Here is a 23,367-nt window from a genome sequence, read left to right on the forward strand (position 1 = left end):
ACGACGGACTTATACAGTTTTCACCTACATAATCGTCCGTCCACCTATATTACGACCCCGATCACGTGCTCACCCGTAAGTACTTAACCGTTCCTGCAGTACCGATTACACATTATTTATTGCCGTACGAACCGTTCTATAATTTCAACGAAAGGGAACTCGATCGCGCAATCTTGAAAGAAGTTATCAAGTTAGCAATGTTATAAAAGTAACAACGATGCTTTTTGCTTGAAACGTGCAATTTCAACTGCAATCTTCTTATTAAAATGACTGAATCGGTTAAAAAATAACAAGAACATTTAAACAGTTCGAAACTATCATTGTGTTACTATAAAATTCATTAAAATTATTGAGAAGGAAAATCGATGTTTATATCGTTTCTACATATTGCAATTAGTGATGATAATTTTGATTTTGCACCAAAATACGCTGACCTGTACGTAGTTGTTGCAATAAAATTCGTAATACATGCTTAATAGATTTCATACATTGTTGGCCCGTTGATAGTTTCTCTATCATACATACATGCGTGTTAAAGGATCGATACAAAAATGTATTTTTATATAAAAAAAGATACCAATATGTTCATTCTATCTAAAAATCTTTGAAGTCGATACAAACTATATCGTTGTATAAGTATTATAAAAATCTGGCATAATTGTATAACTTTTAACTATGAATAAATTTATTCTGCGTGCATAAAGTTTCTATTGTGAATAAAACATACTGAAGTGTAATACGTATCTCTTTGATATTTCTTTCGAAAAAAGTTCCGTAAGATACGTAAATGTAATTGATTAATATCATTTTCAAAGTATTTACCCACAGAAGTAATATAATTTTGTAGTTCGACTTTAAAATTGTCGATTACAAATTGAATAGCGTCAATTTTAATTGATAAATTTACAGTGGTTATTCGATTTTCTATGCTTTTAATTCATGAGAGAATTATATGTTGCGAATATCAAGTCTGTAATATTGATGGTGTTCTAATAATATTTTTGGTCACCTGTAATGGATGTTCTTAATTAGCTACTTTATGAGAATTATTTCGAAAAATTGAATTTCATATACATTGAATCCCTTGAATTGGTATTTGTTTAACCGACTTTATGTTCGATGCGTTCGGCAAATGTGTTTTAGTGAATCAGTTAAAATATATTTTTATACACTAATTTAATGAGTTACGACACTAAGGACAGAAGCAGAAGACTCGTAGTTCGTAAGAATCACGGCTATAACGCTACATAATTGAAGAATTATATATATAAATTATATCTATCTTTTATATTTATATTACCGGTATATCAATATTTTATTTATATTTCGTAATGGACATAAGCCATTTATCGAAAGTAATATGTACTGCATATACAAATCTGTGGCTTTGAGGAACACGCTCATACTATAACAGAAGAATCGTATGGTAAGTAATATCGTATTACTGACGTATTCGAATTCTGCTCGTTGCCTATTGTTACAACTCTTATCCAATGTGACGTTCTATACATATTCAAAAGTTTTCACAAAAAAATGTTGCGTCAATTTCAGATCAGAAGAGATTGTATTTAAATCCTTTAAGCACAAGAGCCAGGCATTCTGCATATGAATAACGCATATATATTTGTGTAATCGTTAAAAAGTCTTTCATAATCGTAGACAATGTTCGCCGTTTAACGCATACAGATTTCTAGGAACCTGTTCAAATTAATGTAAAGATATCTGCACCTGCGCTCATCTCGAATGATAAAAATTCAATATATATGTTAGAAAAAAAGTAAAATTGAAACAATGACAATATAAAATAATGCATCAAAAAGCGTTGTTAGCGAGAAGTCCTTTCGACTTGTCTTTTTTTTAAACGCTTTTTAACTGTCCCCTCGTAACTGAGAAACGCGAGCAGTCGTGTTACGTTAAGGAACAACTCCTCTCATAAGTCAATTACAAAAGCCGGCGAAAGAAATAATTGAAGTGTATCATTTCGTGCGTGATACGCCCAGTAATTAACGATTCTTTCACATCGATCACGTGTCAAGTCTGCTGTGTGATATTTAAATTGTTTAAGATGTTCATCGCGTGATCGTTCTTTTAAATTGAACTCAAGCATGACGAAATAAGTTATTATGTAGCGTCCGCGAGTTTTTATTTTACGAGAAATATGAGTAGGTGCCACTTAAAACACGAAAATAATTTGGATGACTGAAGATTGTCAATATATAATACTATTTTGAATTTGTTAAATGATTAAAGTAATAATGAAATGTCTATTTAGCTCCTTTGTATTGCAACTGAAGCAGACAATTTTTATTTTGCACAATTATCCGCGATCCAATTATGTGAAATTACTTAGAATAACAAACCACATATTAATTCAACTTTAACACTAACTATACACTGAATAAATTGTGCTAATAAACTACACTGATAAAAGTACAGTGATCAAAATATTCTTTAGTCAATAATTCTGAACAATTGAATACTGTTTCGTAGATGATATTCTTCATTTCTTTCTCCCTTTGTTTCCATCAATTTAAGATACACTTTTTACTTAACATTGAAATTTAAAATTGTTTCAATTACTGCTAACTTTAACAACAGGGCGTTATTGCTGATTCATGTTGTAGTTAGTCACAATATTAACAATATTTTTACCTAAGGGGTCAAAAGACATCTTTGAGTAGTCTAATTTAACATTATCTCTAGCAAAGGAATAAAGAAACATTTTTGACGATTTCAGTTCAAAATTATTCTCCATAAATCACTTTTTTCTCTATTAACTTTCCAACTTTCTTTGTAGTGTTTCTAAAATTAATTTGTTAAAAATAGGTATACACAAAAGTTGTGTATACACAAAGTGTTAAGATAACTTTGAGTTTATATATTTGGTGCTTCGCATCCAGAGACTGAAGTCAATGTCCTTCAGTAAGACATTAAACATCATCGGAATGCAAGCACTATTAACCTCGGCGATTGTACCAATCAAGGTAATATATTTTACAAATTCAACGCATTCAAAATAAGCTGACAGATTTATTGTAATCGATGAGCTTGACCGTACTTCCTTTCCTGACTACTTAATCACTCTGCGCATAATGAGCTTCGCGTATTCAACGATTCTGTACTCTGAAAGCTTTCTGTTTTCTGACTTCGAATGATCCGTCACATCGAAGTTTCTTGATAAAAAGAAAATTAAAAGAAACCACCACGAACAAGTCCAAACTCTTTTCTTACTTCGTTGTATTTATACAAAGTCAATAACAATAGCAAATGCCTTCTCCTCTGTGTAATATTACATGATTTTCAAAACATTTTATATAGTTATAGCGTTTTGTAATTGTATAAAATGAATTACAGCATATGAAGTTTGTAAATAGCAGAAAAGTTTACTATTGTGTTGCATGCTAGTTGTTTTGGCAAGATTGTCCTTCACTTCAGTTTTCGAATGTGCACGTGGAAACAAGATTCCTTTATATCCTGTTCCTCGTATACATAAAGAGTAGACTGCGTAAATAGGGACTACGTAAATATCACTGATATGCGTGGGTGTATCGAAAAATAGTTTACTGTACGCTAAGCTACTTAAATATTCGCTGTATGTTAAACCTTTCCCTTTACTCTTTACTTGTTCACATATAATACTACTCATTAATAATATCTAACGTTAAATGCACAATATTATTACCATGAGTACTATTATGTATTTATTATTATTATTATTGTTATTATCACTATGTCTTTCATTAGTCTCTTCTCCTCTCTCCAGTTAAAACCTATAAAAGATAGATAAAAAACAGCACCATGATATCTCTAATGACCAAAAGGTCGATGCGACTTTAAACACCCAACAAAAAAATAGAAAAAACAAAGTTTAATTCTATTATAAGCACAACAGGTGCATATAAAGAGCCCGTTTTAGGAATGTATAATCGTAAGGGTAATTTGTTTTCTAATTATTTGATAGTCTCTTTGTATGTAAGATATGCATCATACATACGAAGTAAAAAATCAGTTTTCTTTATTCGAAGTTATAGTTATGTTCTAAAAAATGTACATAGATAACATATTAATAACAATTGAGTTATTTCAATAAAGAATGCATCATCTATATATTGTCGTTTATACTTTAAACAGAGATTATTTCGATATAGGTTTAACGTGTAAAAATTAAAGTACAATTTACTAATTGTACTTTGTATCGTAGGAATGTAAATGAATTGCGACATTTTTTATGGCATAAGAAAATTTTCAAGAAAAGATATTTTATAAAAGAAATTTCGAGGCTGTTACTATTTTCCTTTCAACGAAATTATAGTAGAATTATACTAGTATGATTAACAATAATTTAATGTAGGTAGGTATCGAACAGTAATTAATATTATTTAAATTATTCCTTCTAATTATCAATTGTAATGTTCATCGTGCATTTACACACAGTGATTAGTCACATGTTGTTTACGTAGACCGTTGTATGTTAATATTGAAAAAAACAGGAGTTGCAAAACTAAAAATAATAAAGTTCTCATTTGAAATTCTAAATTCAAAGTTTTCATTGTGCCATTGAATTTAAAGGACTTTGTTAAACAATTCAAGTTAATGTTATTTTTATAAAACACTCAAGCAATACCTTCCAAAGTTTTAATTAAAAATTATTTCTTCTCAATCGACTTCTCAACTTCCCCTATAATAATAATAAAATTAATTTGTTATAAATAGGCGTCTACGAGAAAAAGTCGATAATAACACTATTAACTATAAACCGGATCATTGAGTTCGAGAGACACGAAAGGAAGATGTCGTCACAAAGCGGAGACGAAATTATTCGGAAAAAAATCCGCCCAATAACATACAAAATATCTACCAATCCGATAAAAGCCGTAAGTTAGTTCAAAGTGAAATAAAAAAGAGCTGGTTAACCTTCGTTGTACCGGAGAAAGGAGCTGCTGCAGTTTATCGGTTACCATTGAATTGTGTTGATAAAAGGAAGGTTAGCGATATGTTAACGATAAGTTAGAGCATTGGAATGTGTTTGACAAATTATTCGGGATTCTTTGCACGTGCATTCTTCTCCAAAATAAATATAGTATAAATTTGTTTGTGTTACTTGATATCTTATTTCATGTTACGCGCCAATGTATCATAGCCTCTGTACGCTAACAAAGTGTTATTGAGTAACAAGTGTGATTGACTTGATAACAAAATCAATAGAAATTTTACAGGAGTCTTAGGACGCGGGTGCACTAATATCAAGAAGAGAGATTAAGAAAATATAAAGAAAGGATCAAATGATAGGATTCTAGAAGTACTTCGAAATATTATCTCCACGATTTTTACGAATTATCTGCAAATGGATAATTCTTACTTCGTATACCGAGGTCATGAGCATCAGGGTGGCATAACCTCGTTAATATTTCTTTGTAGGTAGCCGTATTACCAAGCTTTATATTTATACTCATTATTATAACTCCAGTAATACACGAATGTGATACAGTAATTATTTTTATTAACTTAAAAAAATAATAATTCATTATATTAATTTGTAATTTGAGTTTTATAAAATAATTGAAGAATTTTTAATACGTTATTAAATATATTCAAAATATAGGGTAACCAAAATGCATTATTTCTTATATGAAAATGAACAAAAATAGTAAGTAAGCTGTCATTTGTTTCCAACTATGTACATATTGCTCAATTGCCCTTGACTTTGCTTGACACTACCATAATTTACCCTACGCTCGTACCAATCACAACCGGTTATGGCAAGCAAGAAACGATAAATCCAAGCAAACGAAGTATAACACGTAGATCAAGTGTTCGTACACTTATATACATACATCACGTTAAATATGATAATTCAGAGTGTCGTGTTGCAAACTCGCTGTATCGCGAACTGTATCTGGGTTTAATACCGTTTAACACGTCATATCGCACGTGCAGACGATTCGAAGACACTTTTTAAATCAAGACTCCATTTTATATCGCCGAAGCTAACTAATAGGAGATAACTAACATTATGCAGTGATAGCATTTATTATTTACAGCTCCGAAAGCACAACAGGCGCAAATTGTAAATTTCATAAATTTTGTACCAATACACTGTTGTAATCGTTTATTCATATACATATGTATATGTATATAAGTAAGTGATTTCCACTTTCTTTCTGTATAATCTTCCTGTATAATGTAAATAGGTATAAATATATACCTATTGTTCTCGTCAGTATGATTATCAATTATCCATACCGTTAAGTGGAATAAAATTTAACTTAAAAAGATTCAAGAATTTACCATTTTATCACTTTTGCTACCGTTGTACAATATTACTGTAAATAAAAAATATGATTCAGTATATTTTAACTCTGGATTTAACAGAAAGTTTGATCAAAATCAAAAACCCTCTTTGCGACCCTTCTAATTGTCAGACTATTTTTATTTAATTTTTATTTAGTCACTTATCATTAATAACATATTAATGTACTTTTCTGTGTGATAATCTTGTCTCTTTGTAGCAATCTAAAGTAAGTTTTAAAATATGAAATTTTGATAAACATTATGAATATATTTTTCAAAAACATATTTTCACGACAATCGCATATACAGATATAAATGATGGTAAACTGACAAATTTTAGTAAAACATTAAATTGTGATATGCGGTATCGTGTTTCTAAGATATGAAAAATGAAATATTTTGAAAAAATATGTAATGCTTATGTTTATAATACATACATGTCTTACAATTTTCATACAATTATGTAAGTAAATATATTGCATCCAATATGTTCGAATAAAAATAAATAAACTCGATAACATTATCGCAATTAATATGCTGCAGTGTTGCTGCAAGTAGCTTTACTCGCCTTAACGATATCTTAACAATATTATCGAAAACTTTAAAAATGATATAGAAGTTCGTATATCACAATTATCGTTATCTTGTACCATATATCTTTGTCGCAAGATAATTTTTTATGCTGGAAAGAATAATTAAAATATTGTAATATGCAACTGTTTTTAAGCACGAAACAATTCCGGATTCTGCTGACCTTGAAGTTCTCTAAGAAAATCGATGACCGTATGCATACCGCACAAAATAGACAATGTGTCGTGGATGTCGAATTGATTAACCTGCTATGCAGTGTATGTCGATGGGCCCTTGGTGGAACCGCATTCCGCCATTAGAAAGACAAAGAAATACACTGAGAAACAGAGAAGGTGTGCAGACCATGGGCCTTCCACTCCTTTACCTTTTACCTGGGCATATACACTAATTCTATCCGCGGTTTCTGTAGTTGTATAGCTATGCCATGACAAGACCTTAACGGACCCACGAACGTGACAACAGGGCGTGTTTCGAGTTATAAGCCGAATCACAGCGATTCATCGATATCACGCGCAATGACCTGTTGTGTAACGATTTACCCTGTAATTAATTGCAACTCCGATATGGCCAACATGTGCATGCACATAAATCAAAGCGTCTTCGTTGACGCGAAGATCATTTAATTGCAAGTTGATCACTGCGAATAAACAACGGACGTTAGTCTTTTGCAACTACAAATAAAACCTTGGTGATTGAGGCTACGAAACAAAAATTTCACTATACAGAATGAGGCAAATAATGTACCTTTCTTTTTCTCAAAGTAATTATTGGTGTCGCGGACCCTGAAGGAAGCAATTATGCTGTCCTACACCTGCTAATGTTAACGCAACTGTGACGTATATCCTTTCTCAGAATTTCTTTGGGTTATTATCTTTATTATTATTGCAACATAATGAAATAAAATGAAATAAAATAATAATATAGCTTAACTCTAGATCAATTTCGTTTCTTGTTATATATGGCACCTAATATTATTTAAATTTATATTGCAAACATAAAGTATAACAACAGAGGCTGTAAAAACAGCAATTACTTTAATGCATCAGAATCGATTGGAATAAAATTATATCGTATCATCAGAGACATTAACTAAAATTGTCATGGTCATTAGAGTGTCAATATCTATTATATTTATTCACTTATTCATGAATAAATTTTGTTATCTTAAGTTGGTAAATGTTACCACACTTTGAAAAGTGACAATATATGTAGAATGATACTGCGTAGAAATTATTTCTCACATGTCCATGTCATGCAATTAATTAACAACATAGTAAAGTGTAAAGGGAATTAACAACAGACCACAAGTGGTTGCTAATTGCGACTAAGCAGATGCGACATTAAATAAACAAATTTAAAAATTGGAATTAATAATATAGTACATTATACAGTGGAACTTACATTATTTTAATTAAGGAAACGCGAGTGTTCGAATAACAGAGCGATTATTTAGTTGAACTGCTAGGTTCAATCTTTATAGAGCTGTGCAATAAACAGCATGGTATGTAAACTGCTTATGATGGATTTATTGATATATACAATATGTTTGAATCAGAAAGACAGCAGATATCAGACTTGGAATAATCGATGTTGCGTCATTAAAATAGTTTCAACAGTGGCATAGAGGACATTTACTTTTTTTGTTTTTTGACGTGATAATGTGATTTCCGAACGTATTTTCCGGATTTTCTATTAATTATGTATTTATAAATTCCCAATTTTCTGCCATATAGATAGATTTGTCACAAAACAAATTGATTTATATTTGTACATCTTTATATAACAAAGTAATTTTAAATATAAAGTTTTAATCAAGTGTTAGGAAAAATAGAAAAATGTACCGATGATAAAGAAATCAAAATGAACTATTGATGTACCTGAAAGTATCACTAAGCAAGTATCACAAGAGTATTGGTCGCATAATCTACCTATTCTTATGATTAATAATTGAATTAATATTTTATTCTGTATCTTTTTGTTTTGAAAAAGAAAATTTGTCGAGTTATAGTAATTCATTGTATGTATAATTAAGAGTCTAGATGGTTTATATTTCGACACGGGATATGTGTATTAGTCATTGATATTGTAATTTAGTAATCCATACAATAGCGTGTCAGTTTACGTGGAAAATTATCAACACTTGCTCTACACATCAATATCACTGTATACGAGTTTCATTCGATATTGTTATCTTTATCCCCATAATGTATTATAATGCATTGTGTATATAATATTACTGGTAGAAGGTGCAAAATGTTTAACACAAAGTTAATGTGTTTACACTCCTCTGAATAAATATTACTGATTTTTACGAAATTAAGTCAATTCATTGGAAAAGTATTGTGAGTTTCTAAAAAAGTTCACAATAAATTTGCATGTAAGAAGTTTCATAAAACTTATGCATACGAGTAGAAAATGTAAAATTCTAATTATCACAGAAATAAAGTTCTAAACATCTTCGATTTGTCATACAAATAGATAAATTTATCAATGACGAGTTGTGGCAAGTGATTCTATAAACATTAAAATTGTTGGTACATGTAAGATCATGAAACAGCTTGTGTACGATGTAATAAGAAACTTCGGAATCGTTTTTTATTGTCGTAATCCGACCCGATTGGCACCACATACTTCGTGTGTCTACTTTCTTACGCAAGATTCCGTTGTCACTAACTGATTCAAGGCTGATCGTCTGCAATTTATTCTCGAGGTCCCCTAATCCATTTACTTTGAAGAAACGGAACATTGGAACACAATTAGAACGGCTACCAGCGAAGACTGTTCTATGCAAATAAGTTTTTTTCTCTTAAATTTCAGAGCAGCTGGAATTTACTTTCAGATTAACGTACCTTAATCATTGTCACGATGGGCGTGTATCATTTAGATAATATCGTTAAATAACGTTACAATCTCTATTAACGCGCTTGTCCTTTACCTTTTGAATGAATTTTGAATGTTTCAATCGTTTCGAGTCTCATTATTACATTGTGCACTCAAAAATACATTAGTTTTATTAACTGCACCCACTCTTTATCTCTATCACCTTCGACAGTCGTTAACGGTAGACCACCATAAAAGGTACCAATCACTGACGGCCCACATACAAATCACTTTATGGCATTGTGAAGTTTATGCTTGTATAAATTCTGTTTCAGGTAGCCATGATTGTCAAAACGCGATGGCCCAACATACATTTTGCAATATTCTGTTTTATACTACACGTAAGTAGGATAAAATGCATGCTTATTTCTTGGCGACTGAAGTATTATTAGGAATAATGGTACCATTTTAATACAAAACTTTGATTGGAACAACTATCAATAAACATGCACATGTTAATAATTTATGTTTATTATTATGTTTTCTGTGTTTATTATTAATACTGGATTACTGACAGGTATATTTCAAGATTTGTACATATTATAACGACTGTGTTTTTATTATAAAAACATAATACTTGGTAATTATTAAATATATCTGTATGTAGACTACGTCAAGTATGCCAAGTATTAAACTTATACTTGTTACATTCAAGTTATAATACGTTATAATGCTAATAATATTACAAGTTTAATATGATCTAGTATTTGTCATATTACAAGTTGTAATGTGCTATAACACTTGTTACATTACAAATTATACTATGTTATCATACTAGAATAGTTATACTACAAATTATAATATGTTATCATGCTAGTTATATTATAAATTACAATATATTATAATACTAGTTATGTTATGAATAATAAACTTATTTACACAGCATGCTACAAATGATAAAATATTAGAGAACAACCAGTAATTTGTTATTACTTATCTGTTTTTAAAATTTCGTCAAGCTTCCATTTATTGTCTTGAAAGTGATATTTAAATTCATGAAACTTCATTCACGTACATATGTATGCAGGATATGTATACGTGTGTGATTAAGTTCATGATCTACTCTATAAACGATTGTGAAAACATAGTTTGGAATCTTTAAGTCAAGTTACTTCTTGCTTGTTATTACACCAGCTTTTGTCAAAGATTTTAATTTTATTATACTATAAACTACAAACGATAATGACTATACCAATTAGTTACTACGCTAGAATTGTAAGAAATGATAAAACTGATAAATCTTCGTGAATATGAATAATACATGTAGGTACTTTTGAACGTCAAAATATCGATCTTCAGCATATGGAAGTTACTGTAATTTCAAAATTGTACAAGGGTAAAGAAATAATATTAGTAACTAGTTAAAGTAGTACACGTATCTATTTTTACAAATCAAATATATCTACCTTATGTTTGTTAGAATAAAGATTTTTAATGATAAAGCATAGTCTTTCGAAGTTCATTCAAAGTTTTCATTTGAGGAAACAATTAGTTATTTTAATAAATTTTTTATATATCCACAACCTGTTGTTCCATAAAAACTTATAAAAAGAACTTTGAACGAAAGTAACAACATAAATATATATAAAATATTGCGGGACTACAGGTTTAAAGATTTGCAGTGCACAACAATTCGCCTAAAAAACTGTAAAACGTAACTATTAAAAAACTAATTAAATTTAGATTGCATAATATATAGGCACTTCTATATATAATTAATAAAGCCAGAGGTGTAATATTCAATCGGAACGGCACATTATGGTAGTAATTGATAACAGATTGCGTAATCGCAGTGAAGCAATCATTTGTTGGGTTGTATAAGTGTATTGATGTGTTACAATTTTTTGGAAATTACTGTTTTCATACTTTTTGGCTTGTTGGCAATTACAATATCGCCACCGGCAAGGAAAGTGCACCAGTATAACACGCTTTACAAGGGGAACACCTCGAAATTATTCAACAGATCTGTCAGTCATGCGATTTACTTTTTTTACACCGCTTTATTTCGTAACATTCTCACGTATGTTTTCCAGTTGTGTGTACATTTAAATTAAAAGTATTGAGAATGGAAATTTAAGTACTTTTCTTTAAATAAAATAATATATTCCAATTAATTTCAGTTCTGAGTTCTACATAGAAGGATATTTCAAAATACTTATTTATATCACGAATAATTATTTGAAATGATATTACCGATCATGCGAAACGTAATGGAGCAGTTAATATAGATATTGCGGATGACTTAAATATTACATTTGAAATAGCATGTATTTCCATTAATGTAACAAAATGAATAAAATATTTACCATACATATTGCATATACATGAAAATTAAATATATATTTCTATCAATGAGAAACTTAATAAATATTTCAAATTATCCAATAAAGTTCAGGAAATGTTTTGATTCCAAGTAATATTATTTTATCTAGCACTGTTAGATTTATTTTGTATTATAAAAAAGAAAACAACGGTCAGCATCTGACACGTGTTTATCTTGGTTATACAGTAAAGAATATCTTATCTCAACGTTTTTAAATAATAGTATGTTCTGGTATCTGGAAATATCTTATTACGAAAATAATTTTATAATACTCTGATAATAAAATAAAATTAATTTTGTAATATCCTGATACCAAAATATTCTACTATCTAAAAATTTCATCCAACTTCTCTACTAGGTGATAATTTATCTAATAATAAAATGATTAGATAATAGAGCGTTTGGATATCAGAATTTTGTAAGAATAAAGTGATTGCATACGTTCAATTTTTACTATACTGTATACTTTAATACATTAAGTGTCGAAAATCAATTCTAAACATTCCTACAAAATGTAACTCTGAAAATTGGTCAAATATTAATAAAAAAAACATTTATTTTTTAAACTATGTCGACGTTATTTAATTCAAAATAATGATTTACTTTTGCGTTAATACTACTTTGGGCTTTAGAATAAGTGGTAAGAATATAATTATATATATTATATAATTCATAAAATATGTTAGCTAATGCCTCTCACTCACTCGCAATTATTTCTAATAGATCCAAAAAGGAATGTTGCTTGAAATAATTATTTTTTATAAATTCAAACGTATTTAAATAATGATTTTGCAATATGTCCTACGTTCTATCCTCTTTGGCAAGAAGATACTTACAATCTATCAAACCTGGGTTGAAAAATTGTTTTTCCAAAAAATATACAGTTTAATTTATACAAACAGGATATTGAGTTCATACTTCACCTTACAATATTTATTAGCGTTAGGAATCTGCAATATCGGCATAGCAAAAGGACAGTGATTCCAACGACCTCTACTCTGAAAATTTCATTAACTAAACACCTAAAAATTCGTACAACTAGCGAATAAATATAATTAATTCATCTATGTTTGTTTTTGCTAACTGTGGAAGTACATTTACTATAAATATTGTTATCATGCAGGTATATATTTTTTATTACGTGTAAATTATGTACGGGACTGATTCTATATTTTATAATTATTATATAATTTTGTATTAACGAAGGAAAGCCACATATGGTACCTTTAAAAAAGAATAATATTTCTTACTCTTCTTTTTAGTATGAAAAAATTAGTGAAATGTTCTTTTATAAATCATATCAAGGTTAATATAAAACTATATATTAGTCGTTATAACAAATAGAAAGACGTGAGAGAATAGTAATATTATTCAGAATAATAATTACCAATACCTAAATAACTGGTTTTTAATATATGTACAGAAATGATTAAACGTTTAATTAGGTTTTCCACGGTCAAAAAACAATAATAACTATTATTATAATAAATTCTTATCATTTACCACAACCTGCGAGCAGCAAAGTAGGGACAATAAGTATTTGCACGATGACAGTACGTACCAGGATTCGAGTGAACATTCCGAAGACGAGATTTCTCTTTTTCTTAGAACTTTCAAGTGGTAGCTCTTGTATTTTTTGTATTCTTTTTTCCTCATTAGCAAGAAAAATGTTAAAAGACCGTGGTACATAAATAACGACACATTTCGTCAAATTTCGTTTTCAGTTCCTTTCAATACTAATACACTGTTTCAGCAAATTATATTAAAGTTGCATATCATTATCAACTATTATCATTTCATATACATTATTTTGTTTAAAATATTATTATTATCGCAGATTATGTCCCACATATTTTTCATTGACACATAACTATTGATTTTTACGTTATTAATATTTTACGTTAACAAGGCCACAAGAAATTCCTTTTCTCTGGACACTACATTTTATTGTTTCTTTTAGATGGATGAAAAAGAATTTTATAGCGTTTACTTAACCCGTTTCAACTGTGCGGCGGTCTTAAAAACATTGCAAGTTTATCAATAAAAAGCGAAATGTGACCTTTGGAACAACAGTGAAAAAATATATGTAGCAGTGGCATTTATGTATCAAAAACTTTAACTTCAATCACTGTTTTCTAGAATAGTAAATTAATTATATTTATAACGATAAAATAAGGATTTTTACTGCTTTATTTATTTATATACACTTTACAAAATGTAAAATATGTCCTTTACAAAATAGTTATATCAATGGACTGAATGTGCAGGAAATGTCACGATTAGGTGATTCTAAAAATATATTTTTTCTTTTGTATATTGCATACGTTTTGCTAGTTTATGTTTAAAAGCATATGCAATAAATATATTATATATGCTATATAAACATTTAAATACAACACTGCAGTATGCTTTTACACTTTGCATAATCAAAAATGTGAAATTTAATTGTATACGTTAAAAAACTGTATACATTACTACTAGGTGGCAGACACGATCACAAATTGCACTTAAAGTAAAATGCTCGATGAACAAATAAAAACAATGGATATTCATATAATTAAAATTCAACTTTGTTTCTGTTAAATTATACAATGTGCTGAAACAACGTGCTTAAGTATGCAATGTGGTAACAACGTTACGATGTCATTTCTGAGGAAGTCAAAACCAAACGACGTTCTCTTCAGGCTGATGATAATTTCAACAAGCGGCATATGGAAATTGTTCCAGTTATATCATTCTCAATGATAATCAATGCGTTTCCATAATTTTTTTCCTGTAGAAAGTAAAGCATTTTTTTTTGTGTTTATGTGATGTAAATTCCCTGACGTAGATGGTACATAATAAGGATATTGTCCCAATTTTTTGAATCACACATATTTCCACCTGTTACATTTTCCAATATAAATCTTTTTATGATCTGCAGCATACATGATGACGTATACAAGATGATCTGTAAATTTGACACAAATTATCCCGTAGAGAATAATACAAATTACTGAAAAATATATTTAATCGATCAATTTAGAAAATTAAAGTATTAATTAGAAGTTTCATGCATGTATACTGTAATAATAGTGTTTGTTTCGAAATACTACAATTTAATTTTTTCTGCAATTTTTATCTATTATTATATAATTTCTGGGTTTTCCAACAGAATATAATTTTTAATGTCAACCACTACGAGTGATAAAATGACAGCAAATATCTATTTGAAAATAATGCATACTTTTTATTTCTTCAGAAACAAACAAATCAGAAATCATGTATGACACCTTATTGATTAAAGTTATATTACATATTTAAAAGATTAAATCATAGTAATTTCAAAGGTATCCAAGCACGTTCATGTGCACGGACATGGACGTTTGATGGACCCACCAGCACGGAACAGTATGTGGAGATTTGGATATCCAAATCCTGTCAACTACAATGATAATGAGCTTTTCTGTGGTGGATATGCCGGTTAGTGAAAGCCAACATAATTTACTCAAAGAAACTAATCATAGGAAATATTATAAATATTTAACACTTTATTTTAACGGAAAACGAAATAGTTTATTTACACAAAACAAATGAATATACACGATGTTAACTGTTGCGTTACGAGACTGGTACAAAGAACCGAACTCGCACGGAGAAACTGACGGGTCGTCTCGATCGCGGCGCGGATCGTCACTTGGGTCACGGCGTAACACCTATCTACCAAGATACAGACTTTGTTAAGAAAGGTGGGCAGAGAGGTCAACTTTATCCGTATCTATTCTCTACTCCCTACTAGTCCTTTTCAAAGGTGGGCAGAGAGGTCAACTTTATCCGTATCTACTCTCTACACCCTACTAGTCTTTTTCAAAGGTGGGCAGAGAGGTCAACTTTATCCGTATCTACTCTCTACATTGCCTTTTCAAAGATTGTCGCAAGACTGTTTTTCTCCTTTTTCTTTTATGTGGTTTACTGTGAGGTAGGTTTTCAACCTTGCCTGCAGACTATGGCCTTCTTACCGGTTAATAGTGAGTAGCTTGCCTGATGGTGTTACCTATAGGAAGTTATAGTATAATGAGGTGAGGGATAGTTGGGGAAAAAATGTTCAAAGAAAACCCCGATTCTCGAAGTTGCCTACCACCCTGTGAGGTAGGCCAGAATGATTTGGGTCGCAAGACTGTTTTTTTCCTGGCTGAGAGTGCCCTTTTTGGGTTCTAGCCCTGACCAATGAGCACCGAGTGTCGTACTTTTATGACTCTCGGTACCTGCTCCGCCGCGCGTACGGTACCGAGCGTCGCCGGCGTACCGAACTCGTCACGTATCAAATATTTCTATGTACAAAAATCTTAAAAACTAACGTCGCGCTACAAATAAAATTATATAATATCCGTTGGAAATTGGAAAAAAGGGCGTTGTCTGCCCCCATTCTCTTGTGCAGTCACTTTTTGTGACACAGGGTAGTTATGTCGTTAGCCAAACCTTGCTTTAACGCATCAAAATTACTCTCTTCAATTTTTTTAATATATAGCCGAGATATGTCAATATTATTTACTAATTTGTTATAAACCAAAGAGTTTAGGCAATATTCATAATTATTCACTATTTTATATAATTTTAATAAAGAACGAGCTGAACATAAAATTGTCATAACACTACTCTGGGCAATGACCTCGACAACATTTTAAAAAATAGTGGAAATCGAAATGTGGTACCTCTTTATAAATATTTATCACAAAGAAGACTCTTTAGTGCAAAAAGGCCGATTCTCTAATAGTTCAAAATTGTAGCTTTCAATTTTCTATGTATTATATTTAATTTAATATATTGTATATATCATTAATATCAGTAATAACATTTTGCATATACAATAGGGGCTATTCGGAATTTATTTATATAAGAACATGCTTCCGGATATCTGACATTCCTTCATGCTGAAACAGACATTACTCAGTTATATTGTCATTGAAATAACCTTCCACTTGCAATATTTGGAACAAGATATCTTAAGTAGGGACAATATATGTATGTATATTAACCATCATAAACTAATAAAACACGTACATTCACATTCAATTGCATCTAGTCGTGCGGCCGCGCTTTAAACATTCGACTGTATACAATGATTCAAGTGTGTGCAATTAATAAATAAAATCATTGTTAACCAAAAGGAAATAAATTTCTCACATGCACACATCCTTGCAATCGAGTAATCCTGCTCGCGAATTTAATGGAACACATATGTTTAGAACACTCTGTATATTTGGTCGAATATTGTGTGGTTACATCCTTTATCACAGCAATTATAATGATTAACTCCTTACGTGATCAATCTGTGACTCTTACAGACTGATATACTTCACTTGCAGAACGCACACATGTTACACTTATGGCTGTGATAGCATACAAATGTTTATATTAAATATTTCATAAACACTTTTACATCACAGTCACAAAAATGTCATCAAATTGCAGTATATCATCAGTGGTGTAGCAGCACCGAAATCGTACACTCTAACCATTCCGCTAACCGATTGAGTTGTAATGAGCGGAAACATTTTGCTATATATCCCGCTCGTTACAATTTTTTGCACGCTTAATTCGCATTTTCAGGGTTAAAAAATCGTTTGTTTCGATGTAATAACATTTAAAATTACTTAATCCACACTCGCGGTAAACTAGACAAGTAGTAGCTTCTTTCTGACAGCAAAGAACATCGACACATTGGGTTTCCATTTTTTTTGACAATGTTGTAGGCGAGCAAAAAGTCTGAGAAAAATTGAGTACACGAGCCGTGATAGTACCTTATCAGAGAATTAATATAAAAGTGTTGCATATTTTAGTTTTCGAGAAATCTTCAATTTTCCGATTTTTTGGGGGGTTTTTCATTTTTGATAATCACAGCTTGCAACTGAAAAATCTGAAAAAATTCTATTACATCCGGCTTGATGTCCAAAATAAGCCATATTTTTTCAAAATTTTAGAAAGCCGCTATAGGTGGAAAAATGCCGGAAAACCGCGAAATCTAATTTACCCTGTAACTACCCTCACGGACAAGTTACAGGGTTAAAATTTTGCACAGATGAGTTTTTATTGGTCAGCTATCGAACGGTATATGACTCATTAAAAAACCTCTAAGGGCAGTTTTGACCATCTTAATCGGCTATGCCCTTTAATAATCAGACTATAGATTTTATACATTTGTGACATAAATCAATAGATCAAATACCAAATTGTATAGACGTTAAAATAATTTAGGGATATTGTTACATTATTTTCAAGTTATTGTAATTATTAAAAGAGTGAAGAAACTTTCATCTTGCTTACGTTTCTTACAATTTGTCGAGTTTTTTTGTCGAGTCGAAGTTGCTCAGAGTAAGGTCCCTGGCAAATATCGGTGAAGTATCTCCTAAAGTAAATAATTGTTATAATAACTAGTTCCTATTTAAAAATTATTCTGTAGTGCAATGGGTTCAGAATAACGGACAGTGTGGAGTATGTGGTGATCCATATCACTTCAAATATCCGAGACCACACGAAGCAGGCGGTGAATACGCGAAAGGGACTATAGTTAGACACTATACAGTTGGTCAGGTAATTATTTTCTTTTTTTTTATCATTGCTATGCTAGTTTTATGAAATGAGATTTCGGATATTTCTTAGAGGTATTAGAATTTTAATCACCGCGCTACGATTTTTTTCATAACTACGTTGATCATAACTTTTTCACCCTTCACACTATCTCTAATAGAAAGGAAAAAATTCCCTCTTCTTTCTTGTATGACTTCGTTCACTCTCGCTTGCGATAGCAGACAAATAAAACTTTGTTTAGATTCAGAAGAAATTCATATCAGTTGAAACAAGGAGACAATGTAAAAAGCTTTTAATGAATTATCTAGCATTTTAACCTCCAGTCAAAGGACCAATTTCACAATTTTACGATGGATAATATTTACTACCATCCTCAATTTCTTTTACAATTTTGTAATATATATTTTTTAATATACTTCTTCTAGAACTACTTCTGTTATATCAATATATCTGATTCAATCGTAAAAAATTGCCAATGGTAAAGTGATGCATCATATAAGTACAATATGATTCCTGATCAGTACAATTTTCTCAAGGTCAATGCATCTCGTTTTGTTACTTTTCAGAACACTAATTCCCATATACAACTTTGCAACCAACTTAGAAAATTTGTGAAATTCTACAAAATACTTTAAATAAAAAATCTCAAATGAAGATTTTAATATGAGTTTTATGAATGTTATTGCATTTCTATAATAGCTTATTAAAATAAATAACAAGAATATTGAATCGTTATAATGTTAATAAGAATTATTTCACGAATTATTTAATACGAGATCAAGAAAGATAGGAAAATGAATTACGAGCTTATTACATTTTTTCTGTTTTGCAGGATATCGATGTCGAAGTCGAACTTACGGCGAACCATTTAGGAAGATTCGAAATGTATCTTTGTCCAAATAATAACCCAAGAAGCGAAGCAACCCAAGAATGTTTCGACAGGTAACGAGGAACCCTTCTCTACTTAAGACTATGGGATCTTTATGTTCACATGAACAATAATAAAAAATATTTATAACTCGATTTAAATGGCAAGAATATTCGACATAATTAAATAAATCTTTCCTTTGACCTGGCTTTTAGTTAAAATTACCCATGAAAATTAAAATATGCATAATAATCTGCAGTCTACTAATTACAAATGTAATGTAATACAACAGAACAAATCGTTTCTTAAGGTACCCGTTATACGTTACCGGAACTCGTGATGTCGGATTTGAAATTCCATTAGACACTGAGAAAAAAGCTGTATTTCAGTACAAGGTGACTCTGCCATCGTATGTTACTTGTTCTCAATGCGTTATTCAATGGAATTACTATACAGGTTTGTATCATATTTATCTCCATAATATATTTTAAATATTTCGTATTGTCGTTTATTTGTATCGAGTGGACTGTGAATCATGATAGAAATGAAGTCAGAAATATTCTCGGACTTAAAATGAGCATCGTAAAATTATTATCAGGTAACATGTGGGGCACTTGTGACAATGGAACCGAAGCCAGCGGTTGCGGGAGGCCTGAAACATTTCGAAACTGTGCTGATGTTAGTATCGTGACGAGTACAGCTGGTGTACCACCCCTCTTTGTGCAGCAAGATAATCCCTTCCTACTTTATTACAAAGACTACCGTTCACCAAATAATATATTCCCACTAGTTGTTAGGTGAGTATTCGCAAATATGAGTTTGTCAATCAGAAAACTGTTGGAAGGAAAACTGTGTAGAAAAAGACACCCCAGTTTTCCATTTCACAAGTATTTTCAAAATAAAAAGAAATTATATGCAGATAGTTAGTTAAACATTTCAGTTATAACTCAAGATAACGTCTTTCATGTTTATTAACTATTAACGCGGTTGTAGGACTCCTAGAAACACTGCTTCAAAATGATTGGAAAAGGAAATGATTATTTACAGCGCTGTTAGTTTGTTAATTGAACTCACGACAGGAATAAGTGTACTAGTCAATTTTTGTTGCTTAAGTGCTTTTCAATATTTTCCAGTTTCATTCTTAATTTTAAAAAGTTGTTAATTGTATTCAATGTCTATATCATTAAATGGTATTGTTACCATTAAATAGAGCAGAAACTTACCTTCAACAGACAAAACAACTTAACTGCTAGTAGCTATGACTGGTGTGACTGGAATTCAATTCCTTCGAACAATTTACTTTAAAAATTCAGTTTTCTCGCTCTGTAAGTTATATAGTAGAGTCACAAAAGAATCTCAAAATCTCAACTCTAATTCAACTGTAGAATTTTTTTAAAACAATTTATGGGGTAACAGGGACGAATGCATAGACTTTACACTTACTCATTAAACAAACGTATAAGTATGTTTAAAGACATTTTAATTTCAGATCTCAGGTGTGCGTGCCTTCTCCACTTTACCGACGTATACCAGGAATGGGAAATTGGTGTCAAAGCAATTGTCTTCGATACCCACCAAACTGTCCAACAGATATCTGCCACTGTCCGTAAGTATAGTCAGAATATTATATATGTTAACACTTTACCGATCGGTCATTCGATATCCCAAAAATGCAAGCTCTTGATTTTGAGAAACCAATAGAAAAATTGATATAATTTCTTCTATTTATTTCGAAGTTAATTATATTAAACTGTAAAAATGTTAACTGTAACATTATAATTAAAATAACCTACACTTTATAAAAAAAAATTAAACTTTCTACTTGACGATATATCCACTGCGATTTTCACTTACTCTTGGTCTAATTTCCGTACTCGTCTTATTAATTGGTTGCGTACATATGGAGTACGTTCCACATATTTCGAAAAAGTATTGTTCGTATGCAATAAGTGGGTAAATAATTGCATGTGTGACAGATATTTCTAACGTAATGTGTACTTTCGACGATACGATGCTATACAACTTGGTACTAAACGTAAAACGTTACCTAAACTGAATAAGAAATTACAATTTATATTAAATCAACAGGTAATACTTTTTCAGAGCATGTATGTTTGTACAAATTCATAGTCGACGGATTAATTAACGTGTCGCAGTAGTCTGTTAAAAAGTGCACATTTAATGCAAGCCTCTTTCCGACTTACTCACAATTAAGAAAATTTAACTGAATGTTAATAATTGCAACATGTATATTATTATTTCGAAACAGAGAAGTATGCGATGCGATTGGCGAAATAGCTGGAAAGGAGGGTGCAAGTGTTTATTGTATGGATAAATGCCTAGTCTATCCATCTAACTGCCCTTTCCACCGTTGCCGCTGTTATTGATCAAATCAAGGTGTGCTATCGAAATATATTTATCAGATTTTGTTATATTATATAAACGATATAGTAGAACGTCAATTATCCGAATATCAATATACCCTTTAATTCAATTTTTGCGCGATATTTCTTTTGTTAGATATGAATTTTTGCGTACTAAGTAGCCATATTTGTAAAGTGTTTATTCTATCAGACCGATTATCCGAAGAACTATTTACGCATAGAAGTTTGTCTCTTAATTAGGATAGTCAAAGTTCTACTGTATTAACTTTATGATCCGCTTACTACATTGGATAAAAAAGATTTTCCTCTAAATTCAATTCAAAGTCTCAATGAATTTTTCAGTTTCAACAAGAAGACCTAACAGGCAGCTGGAAAGGCTATAATTGATGTGTTCGTCTATTATCAAAAAAAATTGTGAACAGAAGATTTTTCAAAGCACTTCTCCAGTTTTAGATAGCCAATGTCGCCTAGAAGAGAATAATACTGTTTCTTCTATAATATAATACTTTACGTTTATTTCGCAAGTGGTACACGATACGTAATGTGAACGACTCTGCAAAATATGCATTCGCTATAATGTAAAGTAAGTCTACTTGTGCAAATCAATGGACCATGACACCGTTTTGATACTAAGATTGTAAAGCTCATTAATATTAAAGAATTATTGCTATAAAAATTATTGTGTTTTAGAAATATAGTTCTTCCACGAACGGGCGTGAAGGTACTTAATTTTGTTATTTTATTCCAAAAAAGATAGGTAAATTTAACAAATTTTCATCCGAGGTAATTACTTACAATTAGTGTTACATTGCCTGCAACTGCAACTAAATATGTACGAACTATGTCACCTGGAATATTAAACAGAACAATTTTAGTATGAATAATGAACGATTTTCTCATACTTTATAATGAAGGTAAATCTATCCTGTTTATTCAGATTTTTGTTTATCTGAAAATACTATGCTTCGATATATTAAGACTATTTAATAAAACAAAATTTTTGCAATATCGTACATGATATATGATTAGTTTCGAAGATATTCTATAAAAAGCTTCGTTTTAGTAGAAACGCTTTTATAGTTTTAAGTTATTTTGCTGAAATAAAATGAAATGTTTACAACTTGCCTTTAGACCATAATTGGGGCTCTTACCAGATTAAATTCAGGCCTAACCTAACCAAGATCACACACAAATAATAAGGCAACATTAAGGCAACATTAAAACTGCATGTGAGACTTATAATTATAAATAATGAGACTTATAAATAAATGATATTCCTTATTGTATACATTTTAATCATCTTTTATACTGTATAACTATAAACACATAGAAACATGTCATAACAAACTTAAATAAAGTACAACGTCATATAAAAACTAAGAGGATCATAATTTCAAAATTAGTAACTCTTTCCGTACCAAATAGTACCAAAACAATGTATACACGCTCATGCTATACTATTT

At 30.5% G+C, this 23,367-nt stretch overlaps 1 protein-coding gene across 1 annotated transcript; it reads left to right on the forward strand.

The window, feature by feature from the left end:
* On the forward strand, positions 1–22,301 carry LOC144474136 (uncharacterized). Its single transcript, XM_078188704.1, has 10 exons — positions 1–75; positions 10,038–10,103; positions 15,415–15,547; positions 18,525–18,655; positions 19,485–19,594; positions 19,831–19,976; positions 20,119–20,317; positions 21,010–21,126; positions 21,790–21,917; positions 22,247–22,301. Exons 2-9 carry the CDS (start codon positions 10,044–10,046, stop codon positions 21,905–21,907), a joined length of 1,014 nt encoding a protein of 337 aa, XP_078044830.1. The 5' UTR covers positions 1–75; positions 10,038–10,043; the 3' UTR covers positions 21,908–21,917; positions 22,247–22,301.
* Positions 22,302–23,367: the final 1,066 nt, after the last annotated feature.

Source organism: Augochlora pura, chromosome 8 (genome assembly GCF_028453695.1).
Source record: "Augochlora pura isolate Apur16 chromosome 8, APUR_v2.2.1, whole genome shotgun sequence".
NCBI lineage: Eukaryota > Metazoa > Arthropoda > Insecta > Hymenoptera > Halictidae > Augochlora > Augochlora pura.